Consider the following 20,710-nt stretch of genomic DNA (forward strand, 5'->3'; position numbering starts at 1 on the left):
ATTAACCATACATTCATTTGGAGAGAAAAAAGGTTCACAAGTTAGAAGAATTTAAAAGTTATAATTATTATGAAACTAATTATAAATGATGAAAACTTGCTGACTCTGTACATTTATATCTTGAGGGTTATGATAAGAATTGTTATATTCCTGTTAAAAGTATAATACATAAAGAATAATTGTACAAATCAGACTTTGCGCACTGTGAGACTCGAGCGCTGATGTCGCCGCTCGCGCATGCGCGCTGCTGCTCGGCCGTGACTAGACATTCGGTCATAGAAGCGGTGGAGGGGGCGCTCGAGCCACGTCGGTGAAACAAATCAACGCTTGAAGGCAGATTTCAAAAAGAGGGTGAGTAGACTAATTGCGACGACTGCTGTGTTTTCTTTCCTCTCCCTCTAATAAAGACTCGGGAGCGCAGAAATCCACGCAGAAGGCGCCTGTCCTGATGATGCGGGTAGGTCAGTCTCACAAGCACAGTCCGCCATTCCCCCTTTTTTATGTTTAACGAGACACCCTTTCGTGGTCTGACAGAGGAGATTCTCAGAGGCATTGGCTCATGTACATAATTGACTGTATCGCTCCGTGCAAGTGCAGTGGTAGAGCAGCAGCTGTTAAAGCATATGCACCTAACGGGGGATCTGGCGCTGCAGGAGGACTCCTTATCTTGGGGCGTTAGACAAAATGTAGTCCTGCCCTGCAAAGATTATGGGCAGACATAAATGATAAGAAAAGCAAAGTTGGAGCCAAATGTGCAGGTACACGCTGTAACATTTTTAACCATTAAATATTGTCTAATCCAACTACTCAGTGTGTTTTGTTATTACTAATTCGTCTTTGCACATTGCATTGCCAAATTTCTGACATTTCCTCCTCTTCCACATCCTCCCACACTCTGTCGTTTCTCTACTCTCCATCAGGTCCCTGGTGTTCAGCCAGGAGTGGGAGATCCAGGGCAATGTCCACGCCAGATCCCCCCATGGGAGGCACCCCTCGCCCAGGTACTTCCCCTGGTCCTGGTCCCTCCCCTGGGACCATGCTTGGCCCCAGCCCTGGGCCCTCCCCGGGCTCCTCTCACGGTATGATGGGCCCTAGCCCTGGCCCTGGTCCTCCTTCCTCTGGACACTCTCAGCCTGGACCCTCTGGTTATGGCCAGGAGAGCATGCACCCACTGCACAAAGTAAGAACGTGCAAACAACAAAACCTGCTTGTGTCTTTGTGAAACACCATCAATATTTTTTATTTATGCATTTCTTCAGGGTCATCCGTTTCTTTTAAATGTACATGCAACATGTTTTAGGATCAGTTACGCAGATGAATTTAAACGCCACCTAAATATAGAAAGATGATTTTCCATAGACTTTGCTGTGCAGCTTGAAAAATGTTAATTTAACAGTAATTTATTAAACCAGACTGTGTCAGGGTTTACATGTCTAGTTTGTGAAAATAGTGCATTTTCTGTTTTATTTTCATCCCAGCTTTGGAAATCTAAATGTATGTTCACCGTGCTAATAAAAGCTCACCTGACATGAAATGAATGAACTTCCACCGTTTCTCATCTTTATTTCTGTATGAAGTCTGTGTCGAGGTGAGCAGAGTAACGTTTCCAATGTGGCTCCACAATAGTCCCGGGCTTCCTTTCGCCTACATCAGAATTATTACACATCTCTCACATCAGTCCATGTTTATTGGTAGAGTGCCAAATGACAACACAAATTATCTCATGCTCATTTACTGAAAGAGCAGGTCTGGATATGTTTTTCCAGTATTATTTACAGAGACCCATCATTGATCCACCAATGAGCAAGCACTTTAAAAACAAGCCTTTTTACAGGTAGACACCTTAAAACAATCCAGACTCACTGTTTAACAGTGGTCTGTTACTTTAATTGTTTTACAACATTTTATACGACACTCTGTTTTGTTCAGTGTTTTTCACCATAACTGATTTTTCTCTTTTATTTGAAGCTGTTACTAGCTCGTCAGTTTCCCTCAGAGGAACATATTTAACCTCTGTTGGATTTCCTTCCCAGCCCATGGAGAGCATGCACGAGAAGAGCCTGAGTGAGGAGAGCCGCTTCAGTCAGATGAAGGGACTGTCCATGAGACAGGGCGGGCACAGTGGTATGGGCCCCCCACCAAGTCCACTAGACCAACACTCCCAAGGTAGGCGTGTCACAGGGACATATCTGAGGCAATCTCATGCTTTCAAGGATTGTGCAAGGCCAGTCTTTTTTGAGTGTGACACATCTGTTGCGGTGTGATCGTTTGGACCTGACGGGTTCATGGGGAGTGTCCCTGTTGTTGCAACATGTGAGCTACTCTGTTATTAATCATTATGAAACTTAAAACGTGTTTCTTTAACCTCTGCATGCAGCTGGCTGTGACGAAGAGAGAGACATGAAATACATGGTCCCAGTCAGTCAGACAGGTTTGGCATTGTGGATCAGAGTACTGTGATGTAACAGATATGTGGGATTTGAATTAAGGAATTACTCGTTTATTTGGAGAGGCTTCAAGCTTGTGTTTGAGGATTTGTTAAGGCAAATCTTTACGGTATATATGACGCAACAGCCTTCAATTAGTTAGCTAAGTTTAAAGACAGGAAAGGGCTGGCCAGCCGCTCCTGAAGCTTGTTACTTCTCATTTCATATGAAGCAGAGCAGGATTATCTGGCGCAACTTCACAAACTACAAAGGGACATGAAGAGTGAAAACATTGAAGAAGTCAAAAAGCTCCCGCAACACTTGAGAAATGCATCTGTCTAATAAAGTTATTCATACTTATCTTCATAACTCATTTAAGATTGGAGGAAGTTGACTGACTAACTTCCTCCAAATCCAAACATTTGTATTTTTATTGTTTCACATCTCACAGATGGATGATAAATCAAAAATCCAGACTCTGTCTTTCTGTCTGCTTCCTCCAGGTTACCACTCTCCTCTCGGTGGCTCTGACCACTCCAGCCCCGTCCCTTCAAATGGTCCTCCCTCTGGACCTCTCATGCCTTCATCCTCCTCTTCCTCCTCCTCTGGTGGTCCTGGCTCTGCCTCGGCCCCATTAGACGGCCCCAGTGGAGATCAACACACTCTGGGTCCTAATAACCGGCCCGGCCCCCCAGGAGGCTCTGGTCCAGGCCCCAGTCCTGGACCCAGTCTTGGCTCAAGTGTCCCCAGCCTTGGATCTGGGCTTGAACCTGTGGGTCCTACAGGCCCTGGAGGTCCTGGTGGCCCCACTCCCTTTAACCAGAACCAGCTTCACCAACTCAGAGCCCAGATCATGGCTTATAAGATGCTGGCCCGAGGTCAGCCCCTGCCGGACCACCTCCAGATGGCTGTCCAGGGGAAAAGGCCGATGCCTGGGATGCAGCAGCAGCCGATGCCCAGCCTGGGCCTAGGAGCTGGAGGCGGGTCGGTTGGTGGACCAGCAGGACCTGGACCTGGACCAATGGGCTCAGCCTACGGTCGAGCTCATGGTTAGCATTCATGGACAACATCTTCATCAACAAGCAGTAACCTACAGTCTGATGGATCACTGACATCTGATCTGTATCCATCTTTAAGTCTTTGTAGCATAGATCAGTGGTTCTCAGCTGGTGGGTCGGGGAGCAGTTTCCAGTGGGTAGTGAATATGTGCCTCGCAAAAAGATTGTGTCAAAGACTCGATGAGGCGCTTTTCAAATGTTTTGTGCCGTCTGAGCTCCAAACCACACAACTTTTCATCACGTACATCTGATTGGTTGAGAAATATCAGGAGTTTGGCTCCCAGTTTCTCGTTAAGGAGCTGAGGGTCCTGAGGGTAGACCGAGTTAAAGGACTGTGTCATAAATGTTGCTGTCAGACTAAAGTGTAACTGCACATATATGTTTTATCTCCAGGGATGATGGGTCCCAACATGCCTCCTCCCGGCCCATCTGGTACTCCAACTGGGATGCAGGGACTGAACCCAAATGGACCTCCCAAGTCCTGGCCTGAAGGTTTGTGGTACTGCTTTAACACAGTGTCACCCTTTAGGAGGGGCTCACCATTCAGAATCCACTTCTTATGCCTTTAAATGATCAGAGCGTGGGTAGAGTAGGCAATCTGGGAGAGAGAGAGAGAGTGAGAAAGGAGCCTCAGTTCAGCCACCTGCATGGAGGACTGGGACACGACAAAACTGCTATTCTACCTGGCCATCTTTAATCAGTGGTTATGGACCCTTTTCTCTGCAGAAATTATATTTTTATAGCAGACAAATCAAATTAGTAGAAAAACTCAAAGACGCGTACGTCAGTTGGACTTCTCAGACATCAGAGCCCTGGTGTTGTGTTCAGTATACCTCTCTGTTATAACTTATTTAGACACTTAATGAATGTTAACTACCTGCTCAGACTAGCCAATATACACGCTGTTAAAACAACCAGTGTATTTTAATGCCACATGTAACAGTATATTATTTCCTTCCGTCCTCTCAGGCCCCATGGTGAACGCAGCAGCCCCCTCTAACGCACCCCAAAAGCTCATTCCCCCTCAGCCCACTGGCCGGCCCTCTCCTGCCCCTCCATCGGTCCCCCCTGCTGCCTCCCCAGTCATGCCTCCGCAGACCCAGTCTCCCGGACAACAGGCCCAGCCTACTCCCATGATGCCTTACCACGCCAAGCAGAACCGCATTACCCCCATCCAGAAGCCGTGCGGCCTCGACCCAGTGGAGATCCTGCAGGAGAGGGAGTACAGGTGGGACTCTTTGATGATGCACAGTTTTTAATCAATCAAACCTTATGAAGCTTAACACGATATGATGCACTTTATTATCTCTGTATGGAAATGTGTGGTGGACTCACGTGCCACATACATTTATGCAGCGCTGCCTTTGCTCCATCAGGTTACAGGCTCGTATCACTCATCGCATTGCAGAGCTGGAGAACCTGCCCGGCTCACTGGCTGGTGATTTACGTACCAAAGCAACCATAGAGCTCAAAGCCCTGCGACTGCTTAACTTCCAGAGACAGGTCGTCATGACAACATCAAGCTTCTCGTTATCCTGTCAGCATCAAGTCTGATCATAACATCCGATGCAAGGTTTTTTAAGTGGTGGTGTAAAAGTGTGTTTTTCTCTGCTGTGGCCGTCAACAGCTGCGTCAAGAAGTGGTGGTGTGTATGCGTCGGGACACAGCCTTGGAGACGGCACTTGATGCCAAGGCCTACAAGCGAAGCAAGCGGCAGTCTCTGCGAGAGGCCCGCATCACCGAGAAGCTGGAGAAACAGCAGAAGATTGAGCAGGAGCGCAAACGCAGACAGAAACATCAGGTAGAAGACAACTGTGATGTTCCCTGAGAAGAAGAAATGTGTGTGTGTGGTTTTTTTCCTACTCTGTCCTTCACACAGACTCGCTCCTCTCTCTTAGGAGTACCTCAACAGCATCCTTCAGCACGCCAAAGACTTCAAAGAGTATCACCGCTCCATCACGGGCAAAATGCAGAAACTGACCAAAGCTGTGGCCACGTACCACGCCAACACTGAGCGCGAGCAGAAGAAGGAGAATGAGCGTATAGAGAAGGAGAGGATGAGGAGGCTCATGGTAACAAGAACATCCCAGCAGCAGAGCACAGCCACACACTGCACACATTATTAACAGCCTTAAACAACACTTTGTGTGTGTGTGTGTGTGTGTGTGTGTGTCCTCCCAGGCGGAGGATGAGGAGGGCTATCGTAAACTGATCGACCAGAAGAAGGACAAGCGTCTGGCCTACCTGCTGCAGCAAACTGACGAGTACGTCGCCAACCTCACCGAGCTGGTCAGAGCTCACAAAGCTGCACAGGCGCTCAAGGAGAAAAAGAAGAAGAAGAAGAGAAAGAAGAAGGTATGGAAAGACAAAAGAGGGATCAACATTGTGTTACGAAGGAGAAAACAGATTTTCGGTCACTCATTCTAAGAGCTTCAGCACTTGGATCTTCGTTCCTGTTAATAAATGACTCTCGTTCATGATCTCTGTTGGGATCAGTCAACTTCTTCTTTCGTTGCAGCTGGAGAATGCAGAAAATCAGACTCCTGCGTTGGGTCCAGACGGAGAGGTGAGCAGTCACGACAGCTGAAGAGAAGCAGGAAACAGAAACATGTTGTAGACTTTAAACAGAAAAGAGAAATTGCTGCTTTCTTTTCTACTTCTTGGTTGTAGTTTTATTTTTCTCTATTAATTCAAAATTCTACGTAGAAATCATGTCTGTTTGGAAAGAAGTTAACGACACGAATGAAGCAACTCTTGAGAAAATAAATAAATAAATAATAAATAAACAGAAGAGAGAGAATCTATTCCAGTACAGAAGAGGAAGTGTAAGCAGCTTGTCACCTTGTTCAGAAGATATATTTAAACATGTTGGGTTCACAGTGAATATGTTATTTGTGTGTTCATGCTTTCAGTGCTCTCTTGACACATTCTTATAAGTAACACATATATTATTCTCCACACACTCTCAGGGTTGATGTTGTTCTTTTTATAAAATTAGAAAAATGACAATCTGCACATTGTTCTTTAGTTTGTGATTTGCTTTTCACTGTAACTAGGCAACATCTTCAGCTTTTATTCTTCCAGCACAAAACCACATAAACAGATCTAATTTCTAGAGAGAAAAAAAGAAAGAGAGAAAGTAAGAAAGAAAGAGAAAGTAAGTAAGTAGAAAGAAAGAAAGAAAGAAAGAAAGAAAGAAAGAAAGAAAGAGAGAAAGAAAGTAAGTAAGTAGAAAGAAAGAGAGAGAAAGAAAAAAAGAAAGAAAGAAAGAGAGAAAGTAAGTAAGTAAGTAGAAAGAAAGAGAGAGAAAGAAAAAAAGAGAAAGTAAGTAAGTAAGAAAGAAAGAAAGTAAGTAAGTAAGTAAGTAGAAAGAAAGAGAGAGAAAGAAAAAAAGAGAAAGTAAGTAGAAAGAAAGAAAGTAAGTCTGCACCATGTTAGTCCCATTTACTATACTAAACGTTGATGAGGCAGATGAGCTGAGGTCTCGATAACGGTCTTCCTCTCCTGCAGCCTCTGGATGAGACGAGTCAGATGAGCGACCTGCCAGTGAAGGTCATCCATGTGGACAGTGGGAACATCCTGACAGGAGTAGATGCTCCTAAAGCTGGACAGCTGGACACATGGCTGGAGATGAACCCAGGGTGAGGATGACTTGGGTTTTTTGGCCACCCAATGGGTGAGTCTGTTGGGCTGGTTTTGGTAAGAATGAGTTTTGACAGTTGTGGCTCACGAAGGAAAAATGATTCTGAAATAAGAAGAGAAGAATATGATTATTTTAACGTAGAAAATGGCAGATGCAAAAATGCTAAAGTAAACCTTTTTCCTGTTATTGTTAAGATCTATGTTTGATGATGTTACCTTGCTGAAGTGAAGGGCGCACTCACACTGCTCCAGGACAGTCTGAGGCCTGAGCACAGTTACCTCTCGTGCATAGCATCGTAAAACAACACATGCGTGACGTATGAGACATGCTTATCACCCTCCTGAAGGCTGTCAACATTGTGTCCCCGCGTGCTCGAGCTCGTGCTCGTGCTCGTGCATGAACCGTACCGTCCTGAGGCACAGCTTTTCGAAGGGCCAGGGAAGTGTACCGTGCTTGAGCGCTCCCACTCGTCAGACAAACTGGACTTTGGGTGGTAAAACGTGCTGAGGCACTGAACAGGTTGCCTCGTGTGCGTGCGCCCTCAGTTTAACTCCAAAGCACAGCTCAGCTTCATTTTCTGTGACGTACATCAGATGAAAGTCTTTTTTTGTATCAGTTTTCAATGTGCTGTGTTTGTAGCTGAAACGTTCAGACAGCGGGTCCGTTTGTAAATGTCTTTTCTATTTATGCCGTCCAGTTACGAGGTGGCTCCACGCTCGGACAGTGAAGACAGTGAGGAGGAGGAAGAGGAGGAGGTGGGTTTGTTTGATAGACGTGTTTTGAGTTTCATATTGACCGATCCAATCACTGACCAGCTGAGTTACAGGAGGAAGAGGAGGAGCCTCAGCCGTCCACTGCTCTGGTGGATGACAAGAAGAAGATAACGGACCCTGACTGTGAGGACGTGTCAGAGGTGGACGTCCAACATATTATCGAGTGAGTACAGGGATGGAGTACCAAACTCTTCCTGCTGTTTTTTTTACATTAATATGTTTTTTTTTTCTTGCTTCTGTAGAAATGCTAAACAGGATGTGGATGATGAATACATGGGTGCAGCGTTTGCTCGAGGCCTGCAGTCTTATTACGCGGTGGCTCACGCTGTCACAGAGAAGGTGGAGAAACAGTCCAGTTTGTTAGTAAATGGACAACTCAAGCAGTATCAGGTGAACAAATCCAGTCCGGTCAGTAACCCTGGATTCTGCGTTCTGTTGAGAGTGTTGTCATTGAGCTGGCTGTCTCCCTGTCTGTACGCTCAGATTAAAGGTCTGGAGTGGCTGGTTTCCCTCTACAATAATAATCTGAATGGGATCCTGGCCGATGAGATGGGTTTGGGAAAAACCATCCAGACGATCGCCCTCATCACGTACCTCATGGAGCTCAAACGTCTCAATGGACCCTACCTCATCATCGTACCGCTCTCGTAAGCTTATCCACACGAGCTAATGTGACACATGCAAAACCTGAAGAAAAAATCAAAAACAGCTCATCCCTGAAATCTCCCAAAGCTGCTTATTCATGAATGTCCCTCACACTGTGAACGTGCTGAGGAACGTCATGGCTTCGAAAAGACGCTGCAGCACTTCCAGACAGTAACAGCACAATGACATTTCCTTTGTATCAATGCTATGTTATTTTGACGTATAAAAAGATATTAAAGCACACTTTTTTTTTTTCAGTGGAAATGAACATACTGTCGAGCAGAAAAGAGTTTCGAGAAGCTTTATTGTGTTCTTGAGGATCATAGCTGGAATACAAACATCACTTCCCCCCCTTTGATCACAGTCAATTGTCAGATTTTTCCTGAACACTTCTCCTACACATCCACTCACCTTGAAAATTTCAGGAATTTTTGTGCATGTGTGAAAACTGCTTTTGACTCAGATATTCACGTTTAAAAGTTCTCTACCCGGAGGACATTTCAGAAAGCACCTAGAGTAAATATTACAGCTGCGCTTTCTCCATATGACAGAACTCTTTCTAACTGGGTGTACGAGTTCGACAAGTGGGCGCCCACAGTCGTCAAAGTGTCCTACAAGGTGAGCTGCAACCATGGCAACCATAGCATCCCAATCCTGAGCATGTTAAATATTAGCACTATTAAAGCACGCTTACTTTTTTTTAAAGATTTTTTTTTTTTGTTATATTTTTTATGTAAATATTTTACTTTCAGGGTTCTCCTGCAGCCAGAAGAGCCTTCGTCCCCCAACTGCGCAGCGGAAAGTTTAACGTTCTGCTCACCACTTACGAGTACATCATCAAGGATAAACAAGTGCTGGCCAAGGTGAGATGAGATGTCCAAACTAAACACAAGCAGAGGGACACACACAGTCACGCCTCATGTGTGTGTGTGTGTGTGTGCTTTAAAGTCACTTGTGTCTCTCTATACATTTCCATTTTGTAAAAAAATTTTTTTGTATTTTCGAAGTTTTCACTGCATTGTTTTTTAATCAGCTCCCACTTCCCCCCAAAATTCCTCTGACCGTTTTTGAGCTGGCCAATCTGACCGCCTCCTCCCGCTGTGCTGCATCTCAGTCCTCTCTCCTAGTTGCTGCCTCACACTGACACCCCCACGTCACCCACTGTCTTCTGTGGCCGTCACTCGTCATGCTGCTATACACTCAAATAGTCTTAAAGGCTTCCTGACTGTGCACAAAGGTGGGTATTGTTTAAAACAAGTGTTTCTCCATTTGCTGGTTCGAGGCTTCGGCTTGGGACTGAGCCAGCATGTTTCATGAAGACAAACTGGTCAAGACATCCACTCTTATTGGGTTTTTTTTTTTTTCTTTGTTGGCACGTGCATTCACTCCTTCCTCTCTTCTTCAGATCCGCTGGAAGTACATGATCGTGGACGAGGGTCACCGCATGAAGAACCACCACTGTAAGCTGACCCAGGTCCTGAACACGCACTACCTGGCCCCACGGAGAGTCCTGCTGACAGGGACGCCGCTGCAGAACAAACTGCCCGAGCTCTGGGCGCTGCTCAACTTCCTCCTGCCCACCATCTTCAAGAGCTGCAGCACCTTCGAGCAGTGGTTCAACGCTCCGTTTGCCATGACGGGAGAGAAGGTCGAGAGGAGGTCACAGTTGTAGTATTTCTCTTTCTTTCTTGAATTAGAGACAATAAACCACTTTTCTCCTCTCCAGGTTGACCTAAATGAAGAGGAGACTATTTTGATTATCCGTCGTCTCCATAAAGTGCTCCGCCCCTTCCTGCTGCGAAGACTGAAGAAGGAAGTGGAGGCACAGCTTCCAGAGAAGGCATGGCTTATTCCTACACACACACACACACACACACACACACGCACACACACACACACACACACACACACACAAACCCTTTTCACAAATGCTAACGATTTCAGACTGTGGTTTTTTCGCTCATATGGGACTCAGGTCAGAGTTTTAATGACATTTTGAACAACACAAGTCACATGATATCTAATCGTCTTAAATCAAATACTAGTCAGATCTTTTGCATTGCCACCTCAGTCTGAACAGCGAGGTTGGACTGCATGCTACTCTGACGCCTGAAGGTTCTTGTGTAGAGGTTAGGATGAGCTGGCTCTGCACACACACACACACACACACACACACACACACACACATCTGTGCTGTCATGGGAGCCATTGCTCAACAAATAACTGTCATTTAAGTTCGTCCTCACTGTCATCTGCTGATAGATTCCACTGAACATCAATTTCACAATAAAACCACAAAACAACGCTTACTTCATCTTAATCTAGATAATCTACAAAATCCCCAAAAATATGTTTGCAATACTTGTATTGCAGATAAAGTTAATGCTGTCTATTTAAAATAAATGATAGATTATAAATAGATTGATCTGAAAGAGTGTTCTTTGTATATCTCCTGCTTTGACTCCTTCTGTCTGTCTCTTCTCTCCTTCAGGTGGAATATGTGATCAAGTGCGACATGTCGTCTCTTCAGAGGGTGCTGTACAGGCACATGCAGGCCAAAGGAGTCCTGCTCACCGATGGATCAGAGAAGGACAAGAAGGTACCAGTATTAACACTTCTAAGCGTTTGGGCATGAGGGAATAATGCGATGAAAGAAAACTCCCCCTCCTCCTCTTCTGTGCGTTTCAGGGTAAAGGAGGCACCAAGACGCTGATGAACACCATCATGCAGCTGAGGAAGATCTGCAACCACCCTTACATGTTCCAACAGATAGAGGTATTATAGAGGAGTCCTTAAAGTTAGTCAGTCATTAGGCTGAAGAGTTACTCCCTTAACTAATTATGGAAGTTGACATTTTGATGAAACTTAAAGAAACTTGAAATTCCTCCAAACAAACTGAATAGAAAGTGTGAGGCAGCACTTTTGTCTGTTCTTGCAGGAATCTTTCTCTGAACATTTAGGATTCTCTGGTGGGATAGTCCAAGGGTGAGTGCTTCACCTTACATCACACACACACACACACACACACACACACATCAACCCCTGTAATCGATCCTCCTGCCTTTCTGTCAGCCCCGACCTGTATCGGGCATCGGGGAAGTTTGAGGTGTTGGATCGAATCCTGCCGAAGCTGAGAGTCACGAACCACAAAGTGCTGCTGTTCTGTCAGATGACCACACTCATGACCATCATGGAGGATTACTTTGCCTATCGCAGCTTCAAGTATCTGCGTCTGGATGGTCGGAGAGTTTTCTCATTCAAGAGTTCATACGCACGTTTCCTTCATATTCACTGTTTATTTATTTGTTTTCCTTCCATCCCTCACATGTCAGGCACTACGAAGGCTGAGGACAGAGGAATGTTACTGAAGACCTTTAATGACCCAGAGTCTGAATACTTCATCTTCCTCCTGAGCACAAGAGCTGGTGGCCTGGGACTCAACCTGCAGTCTGCAGACACTGTGGTCATTTTTGACTCTGACTGGAACCCTCATCAGGTTTATTTTCCTTTATTAAAGATGCTACACATGTTTGGCAGACACTTACTGATGTACTAACAACAATTCACACAGACACCCAGAAAGCTCAAATTCATGATCAAGAGTTCAGGAGAAAACGAGCAGGAGTCGATGGGTTTTAGTTTGACAAAGAAAAGCAGAGGTGGCACAAAGCACAGCTGAAACATGAGGATTGAACATGAAATAACTATGTTAGTGCAGCAGCTTGTGGCCTTTTCACTCCTTTTTTTCAAAGCCGGAGTTTCTTCTTGGTGAATAAAAGAACAAGCCTCCCTGTCTGTTCTTAAGTCTCGTTGGGAGTTATTTATTTCATGGAATTTGGTGTTTTTATTTGCAACTTGTTGGACAGATTCCTCTGTGGGTAAAGTCCTTCACAAACACTGTCATATGTTATTGGTCATCTGTTTACAACGAGGAACCAACCCCGGCTTTCCTCTCAGACTCCCATGAAACCTGCAGTGTAGACTAGTTCTCTTTTGGCTTCTCCGCTCCAGGACCTTCAGGCTCAGGATCGAGCCCACCGTATCGGTCAACAGAACGAGGTGCGCGTGCTGCGTCTGTGCACCGTCAACAGTGTCGAGGAGAAGATCTTGGCCGCCGCTAAGTACAAACTGAATGTGGACCAGAAGGTCATCCAGGCCGGCATGTTTGACCAAAAATCCTCCAGCCACGAGCGCAGGGCCTTCTTGCAAGCCATCCTGGAGCACGAGGAGCAAGACGAGGTCTGGGGTCAGGAAGTCTGTCTCCGCATTAATGTGTGTGCGTGCACCTGCTACACACAACTTTCAAGAGTGTGCTGTCTTATGCTCTGATTGCCAATGTCTGCTGTATTCAGGAAGAGGACGAGGTGCCCGATGACGAGACGGTCAACCAGATGATTGCAAGGAGTGAGGAGGAGTTTGACCAGTTCATGGTCAGTGATTTCCTCACTAACTTCTCGAACTTAAGCAACAACCTCTCTCAATGTATTGGCCACTTCCCCCCCATTTTTTTTCTCCTCCCTCTTCCCTTAGCGAATGGACCTGGACCGGCGTCGCGAGGACGCCAGAAACCCTCGGCGAAAACCTCGACTGATGGAGGAGGATGAGCTGCCCACCTGGATCATGAAGGACGACGCTGAGGTGGAACGTTTAACCTGCGAGGAGGAGGAGGAGAAAATGTTTGGACGAGGATCCAGGCAGCGAAAAGAAGTGGACTACAGCGATTCTCTGACGGAGAAGCAGTGGCTCAAGGTGAGAAACTTCTAAGTGTTGACAGGTTGAAGGGTTTCTCTGTGATTGTTGTTGGTGTCACATTCATCTGCGTCACTGCAGGCGATAGAGGAGGGCACGCTGGATGAGGTGGAGGAAGAGGTGCGTCATAAAAAGACGACCCGTAAGAGGAAGCGGGACCGCGACCTGGACCTTCCTGGTCCCTCCTCTTCCCTCGGGGGACGAGGGCGGGGAGACAAAGATGACGATGGAAAAAGGCTGAGAAAAAGAGGACGACCGCCTGCTGAGAAACTTTCTCCCAACCCGCCCGCCCTCACAAAGAAGATGAGGAAGATCGTGGACGCCGTCATCAAGTATAAAGACAGGTAGCATCAGATCAGATCAGGAGGTCAATCTGTGGCCACATTTCAACACTCCATCACATGCAGTTGTTGCACTTGTTTCCAGTATGTTCAATGAATCACTCCCAGCATATGTTTCTGATGTCGAGCATCTTACTGTGCCTTCCCGCTCAGCTAAAGGTCAAACGAGAGGTCAGGTTCGAGCACTCTTCACAACTTCTTCACACGTTTTCTGAAGTAACACAAAACTGTCTGCAAACTTTTGATCCGACCAAACTTCTCAGAAAGGACAGGAGTCTCACTAACTCAGACGTCCGCTGTGACATGTGTCCAACAATTTGGTTTTCTGGATAGAAACAGACATAGACATCTACAGACCAATCATCTATTCTTCTATAGTAGTTATTTATTAGAAGCTTGAAGACATTTCTTCATGCTGCTATTCAATATAGAAAGTGTTTATTTTCCACTGGACATATGCCTAATTAACATTGTTTATGCTATATTTATGGTTTTAAATGCTGTCTTTTGTCTACTGTGTGAAATAAACAGAAACATGGAGTTGGTGCTTGCTGCCGATGTGAACAGGCGCAGATCAACATCTGATAAAGCTGTGGTTCTCTTTGTCACGACAGGATGTCTTCAGTACTTTGGATGCTGAGGAAAAGTGTCGTAGTATCAGAATTGTTGACACCCTCAATCCCCTATGATGAATTCGGTTTTTGATAGGAAGCTTTCAGACGACTGAATCTGATGTCTCATTCTGGTGATGTCATTTCCTGCAGCACCAGCGGGCGTCAGCTCAGCGAGGTGTTCATCCAGCTGCCGTCTCGAAAAGAGCTGCCTGAGTACTACGAGTTGATCCGCAAGCCGGTGGACTTCAGGAAGATCAAGGTGAGCCGGTCACTGCGGCAGCAGCGGAGGACAGCCCGGTGCAGTGTGAGAGAGAGAGAGACGCAGGACATGTGACTTAGTCTGAAACGTGATGTGTCTTCACTTTAGGAGAGGATTCGAGGTCATCGCTACCGCAGTCTGGGCGACCTGGAGAGAGACGTCATGCTGCTCTTCCAAAACGCTCAGACCTTCAACCTGGAGGGGTCACTGGTGAGACTGAGTGTGGAGCACAGATCCCATCATCTATCCTCGAGATGATGGTGGTGACGCAGAAAAAGCTGATTTTTATTCCCTTTTTTTTTTCTTTATTTAACAAGGAAAAAAAGAAACGACTAATTTAGATTAAAAATCTTTCTCAAGACAATCTAATCAGAGTAAAAAAAAAAATCAACAGAATATAAAAGTAAGAAACTTATTCTCTGATAAACAGAGCAGAGAGGCAGGGTTGGTAATATTCAAAAACTAGCAGCATTCCCTCAGTGCTCCATCTACACCCAGCCCCTCCCCTCCATGCTCCCTCTAGTTTAGTGTATTAGTTTAGTTGTCAGGGACCATGTTCTCCAATAACATTCATCTCATACAGAAAAGACGCTTCTCATTTCCATCTGCAGACCCCGGACACAGAATACATTAAGCCACTCCCCTCACTCACATGCACGAGCGCCGTTTCTCCAAAAGCCGACCTCAGCTCGTTGTTTGCATTGTGTAGAAACGACTTCATCTCATTCAGAGGTAAATAAACTCTTAACTCTATCATAATACGTTTAAAAAAAGGTGACTGTTTTATTTCTCACAAGAGCCGACAACAAACATTTGAAACTTAGTCCTCGGTGACGCACTTTGACTGTGGGCTTGTGCACATAGAGGGTAGAGAAGGAGCAGGGATCTGATTGGTTCACCAGATGGGCAGACATCGGTCGAAGCTTTTACAGGCGTGTAACTGCTACAGGTGACAGATTTTCTTTGTTCCTTTTTCAGAGCACTTGAGTTATTAATTTCTATCAGGACCTAAGAACAAATTCAGCCAAAATCTTCTAAAGTGTATCTGAAGGAAATGACCGCCTCTGTCTTTAAAAGAGCTAACAGACGTGCAGTGGATGATGGTGGTGGTGCTTGTTTTGTGGTGAGCTAAATGTCAAACTTCTAAGTGTGCTTATTTAAAGAATAATAGAGTACAGTATTTTAGTCTGACTCAGTGCATGTCGAATGTCGCGCATGACTTCATGAACACAGTGAACACAAGGTTTTCATCACTGGAGACATGATGCATCTTGTTCATGATAAGCCGATCTGCCAACTCCATCACACCTGGCAGGAAACTTGTCTGAGTTTTTCAGACAACAACTGTTTGTTGTTGTCTCTCTTTGTGTGTCAGCGTTTTCCTGTGCGCACACCACATTTGATGTGCACAGTGGTTCTCTACTGTGTCTCTCTCTCCTGTGAGCAGATATATGAAGACTCCATCGTCCTGCAGTCAGTGTTCACCAGTTTGAGGCAAAAGATCGAGAAGGAGGAGGAGAGCGAGGGAGAGGACAGCGAGGAAGAGGAGGAGGACCTGGATGAAGGATCAGAGTCTGAATGTGAGCATGTCCGGATGAAGGCAGGAGACGATCATGTGTTAATATCAGTGTCTGTTTTTAAAATGACATCTGAAAGTACTACAAGGTAAAACGTGTCTCACTTCCTCTTACTTTATATTTCTGACTCAATTAGTTGAGACAGTGTGAAGAAGGTTGATTGTCATCTTTGGCCATTAAAAACAAGCCAATGTATTTTTGTTGCCATAGAATCGAGACAAGTATCAGTATCATTCGATTTTTTTACTACGATCACATGTAAGCATAAAACTCTGGATGTCATGACAACCTTACTTGTGAGACAGTTGTCCCTCAGAAACATGGTTTGGTTACACTCAAATTAAAATACTACAGTTTTTATGATACCATAAAGGCGAAGTGTGTGTTCATGTGTGTGTGTGTGTGTGTGTGTGTGTGTGTGTGTGTGTGTGTGTGTGTGTGTTTGTGTCCAGCTCGCTCAGTGAAAGTGAAGATCCGTCTGGGAAGGAAGGACAAAGGTGGGGATCGTGGGAAGGGACGCAGCAGACGAATGGGACGCACCAGAGCCAAGCCTGTTGTTAGTGACGATGACTCGGAGGACGAGCAGGAAGAGGTGCATCACTCTGTAGCTCTTCACAAACATCAATCCCTGAAAGGGTCTCATTCACACCTGTCCCTCACAGTTGGAAGTTTTCTGTCAGAAAGGAAGGCGGAGGAGGAGGAGCCGAGCCGTTAAGTAAAAAAGAGAGGCTGCAGTAATCCAAGAGGGTTGGCATAGCGACAGCCTGCCATCAAGACGACTGTTTTTGGCTTTTTATGTAGCATCCGCACATCCACCACATATTTAAGGAAATATAATCTGGTGTACTTCCTGCTGACACATAGGTCCGTCCTGACTCCACACAGATATTTTACCAGGAAGCTGGCAGGAAGAATGATTAAGTTTTGTCTGTTGTCATAGCGACCACTTGGTGTTCTAAACGACTCAGGACAATTCACCAAGACTGTTAACGCTTTAAAGCAGCTTGACTCAGCTACTTAATTCTCAATGTAATTACACAACTTCCACTCGACCTGTGGGAGGAGTTACGACGCTGCAGGGGAGAAGGTCTCGCCAAAAGTGACTAACATGTTAGAAAACAAAGGCTGGAGATGGAAAGTCTCGTTTCGTTTCTTTTTTCTCTCTTATACGCTACGATTCATTGAGCAGTCCTTCTACCTGCCTGCTCAAACACGTTTTATTGTCTAAATAAAACTGAATCATTTACCACAGCGCCGTCAACCAGGTACCAAAGTGTTATCAGGTGTATTTTGGTCAAACTGCAGATTAAAAAAATTTGTTTTCTTTTGTCCAGGAGCGCTCCCCCAGTGCCACAGATGAAGAGTCCTGAACGTTGCTGTTTGGTGGGAGATAAAGGAGCATGAAGCACCACAATCTACAGCAGAAGAAAAACACTCCACCATCAACTCCATCCACCCTCAGTCAGGTGTTCACAGGGCTGGAAAAACAGAGTATAGGGGTTTTGCCATACAGGAACATGGAATAACTTGATTTTATTTCACACTCAAGAGTGTGTGCATCGCTGCATTTAAGTGTGAATGTTTGTTAGCTGAGGCTCAGTCTGAAGAATTCTTTAAGAAGAGGATCAAATTACACACTAAACACACGTTACGGCTCTACTCAGACTGTTAGGTTGAAGTGCGATGTTCACGTCCCTCGGCGCTCATCGGTGGCGTGTCAGTGCACGTGATGATGGACAGACGAGCACATCAGTGTGTGAATGTGACATGTGAGTGGTCAGAAGAGCTGCACAAGTCCAATCAATTAGCACTAAACGTTTCCATTTTATGGACAAATTGTCATCAAAAACGGTCCTCGTCTAACCTGAGGAGTGAGAACTTGCAGGAACGAGTAGAGTTCAGTCAACAACATTAAATGTAAATATAAAATGTTTTAAAACCGACCTCTGTTTTCACCTCATCTTACCTTTTATCCCTCCTCGAAAACATGTAAACGAAACCGTTGGCTCCCCTCTGCTCCTCCCTGCAGCAAAGTGTTCTTCAGAGCTGCTGTGATTACCGTGCGTGTGTGTGTGTGTGTGTGTGTGTGTGTGTGTACATTACATAAATGCGACTGTGGCTCTTTGTTTGAGTTGGACCTCTCCGCCTGCTGTGGGCGAAGACGTCTCCGGACTTCTCAGAATCTCTGCAGCCACTCTCCACATTAGTTTGACTGAGGTTTAATGGAGTTGAGTCGAGGTTGCTCTCCAACACTGTAAATATCTTTCAACATAAAAACAACCGACTCCACCGTGCTGCCGTTGCTGCTTCCCTTACACACTTCCAGTACAAGCAGCGATACCTGTTGATTGTAGACTTACTGAATTATAATGAGGTCATAAATCATCGATGAGTACTGTAACTTGAACTGCTTCTCCTTCACTTGTTGCGTGGTGATTTTAGGATTATTTGACCTACTTTGGCACTTTTTCTGTTCTTTGATTTTAAGACAAAGGACCGGAGGGACCGTGGCTCCTCTCTGCTTGTGAACGCCTCATGGCCATATGGTGTTGGATATACTGTATAGAGGTTGTTGTTGTTTTTTTTTGTAAGAATATAATGTCAATGCACGTGTGTACAGCTCGCGCGTTCAGTTTACTGCACTTTTTTGGATTCTGGTAGAAAACAACCAAAGCTTCAACATTTTCCCTGCTGAGATATCAGGATGTGTCCGTGTTGTGTTGTGTAACTGTCGCTGGAACGTCAAAACAACAATAAATAACAGTGAAAGTGAACGATGTCGGTGTGGTGTGGTGATGAAATCAAATAACTGGTTGACAGGATTTCAAAAGTCAACTTTTTCTAACAACTAAACACTAAAGACCACTTTTTGAAGGGAATGAAAAGGCATTTTTACTCAGTCTCAGGCTCTGGACTTGAATAACTTCAATTCATTTGTAATTCGAGTTTTGTCCCCGGTTACGGCGGCGACCTTCCCGGTGTTACAGTCTAAGTGAGTGACACGTCCGTTGAACACAAGATGAGGATCTTTCTGTGAAACCTATGGTCTTGGTTTTGTCTCAACCTGTCTTGGACTTGGTCTTGACTTAGTCTTGATTCCTAAATGTCTTGGACTTGTCTCGGTCTTGGGGCACTCTGGTCTCTGTGAGTGTGGTCTTGACTAATATACTAGTAACAACTGATGTGTGGTGTGTGTAGCTTCTGCTTCTAAAATACAACGATGTGACCCTTTCAGTAAGTTAAATATATTTCATCAAAGACTTAGGAGGAACAAGAGGTTGCTTAAAAATGTCCCCTTAAGCTTTTAGAAACCATCATCAGATAGTTTTAATTTTTTCCAGCATCCTTTAAAATAAAATGATTCATAGATCTACTTTGACAATAAAAGGTACTTCCCTTGATCCCTTGTAATGTATTTTATATCTTCAGATATCTTCTGAATGTTCTTGTTTCGGGATGTTACTGAATAAGATTTTAAGCTGGTCATTTCATGAAATCTGTTTTTCATATTTTGAGTTTTTACATGTGTAAACTCTGTAATAGCTTACACCTCTACTGTTGAAGCGACCAGGTGTAGTTCCTCTGTTTGACCACTAAGAGGAGGTCTCATACAGGTCTCATGTCGCCCCATGAGGAATAAAAAGCTTTATTAAAAGCCTCTAATAATAACTAATTAAACCTGAAAACTAAAACATTTTAAGATACAAAACGTGAAAATGACTGTAGCCAGATGATGCGTCTGAAATATCACTTGGGTCCAACTTGACCTTATCCCACCTCCACCAGCCTCCATCGTAACACAACATAAACAACCAACACCCAGCTCGTCACACTTCTCAGTAAGGTCACATAAAAAAAAAAATAAATACAGAAAGTCTTTCAGAGGAAGTAAACCCACACGTGTGTTTACGTTACATGCTGGTTGGCAGTGAAAGATGTTGAATGTATGTACAGTGTTTGCTCACTATAAGAAACCTGGAGTGTGTTGGGCTGAAAACAGAACTGGGACAGTGGGGTCTGTGTAGAGCAGGGGAGCTACTTATAAAATGACCAAGTATAAATGATCTACCTAATAACATGCAAACATATATTTATTTAGAATTTAGCTCTGTACCTGTATATTAAGTGTTTGGTATAGGTTGTGGAGAGAGAGAGAGAGAGAATGACTCTGGCCTTTGTATGTAACTGGGTCCTGATCTGTCTCATCCTCTGTTGAATTTTTTATAATCAAAAGTCCAAGTATACTACTGAGTCATGATTACTTTAACTGTAATGCCATGTTTAGTTACATTATTACTTAATCCACCCAAATAATATTATTGATGGATAATTCATACTGTGACTGAACATGGCCTTGAAATATTCTGATTCATTGCATATCCTTTAGTTTTCCAGCCTAAGCTACATTTACATCTCTATTTTTTATGTTTTTTCTGTCGGCTCCTTCACTGTTTCTCATTCTCTTAGCGTATTACAGTTCTCACCTTTCCTCCTCTTTGCCTGATGATCCTCTGCCTTTCTTGCTGCAACAAATGATAACTTGATTGATGCAGCCTTTTAACACTGCGTTACATATTTTAATATTCATTCAGCAAATACAGTCACATCGCGACCGTCTTTACTTT

The 20,710-nt window shown here is 44.6% G+C and overlaps 1 protein-coding gene across 2 annotated transcripts; it reads left to right on the top strand.

Moving 5' to 3' along the window:
• The first annotated feature begins 260 nt into the window (after nt 1–260).
• On the top strand, nt 261–18,862 carry smarca4b (SWI/SNF related BAF chromatin remodeling complex subunit ATPase 4b). 2 transcript variants are annotated; one of them, XM_079337026.1, is made up of 34 exons: nt 261–457; nt 921–1,180; nt 2,034–2,166; nt 2,930–3,475; nt 3,878–3,976; nt 4,454–4,712; nt 4,861–4,987; nt 5,112–5,285; nt 5,383–5,556; nt 5,666–5,839; nt 6,003–6,050; nt 6,995–7,125; nt 7,825–7,882; nt 7,954–8,063; nt 8,143–8,290; nt 8,384–8,547; nt 9,097–9,163; nt 9,298–9,408; nt 9,951–10,193; nt 10,272–10,385; nt 11,037–11,144; nt 11,234–11,320; nt 11,484–11,530; nt 11,618–11,784; nt 11,878–12,041; nt 12,557–12,817; nt 12,898–12,975; nt 13,076–13,294; nt 13,376–13,638; nt 14,400–14,508; nt 14,617–14,718; nt 15,956–16,088; nt 16,538–16,677; nt 17,420–18,862. In XM_079337026.1, exons 2-34 carry the CDS (start codon nt 959–961, stop codon nt 17,453–17,455), a joined length of 5,016 nt encoding a protein of 1,671 aa, XP_079193152.1. In that variant the 5' UTR covers nt 261–457; nt 921–958; the 3' UTR covers nt 17,456–18,862. The 2 variants fall into 2 exon arrangements, with proteins under 2 accessions (XP_079193152.1, XP_079193153.1); XM_079337027.1 differs by having other exon boundaries at nt 12,557–12,784.
• Nucleotides 18,863–20,710: the final 1,848 nt, after the last annotated feature.

The sequence above is a fragment of the Symphodus melops genome (genome assembly GCF_947650265.1).
Source record: "Symphodus melops genome assembly, chromosome: 2".
Taxonomy (NCBI): domain Eukaryota; kingdom Metazoa; phylum Chordata; class Actinopteri; order Labriformes; family Labridae; genus Symphodus; species Symphodus melops.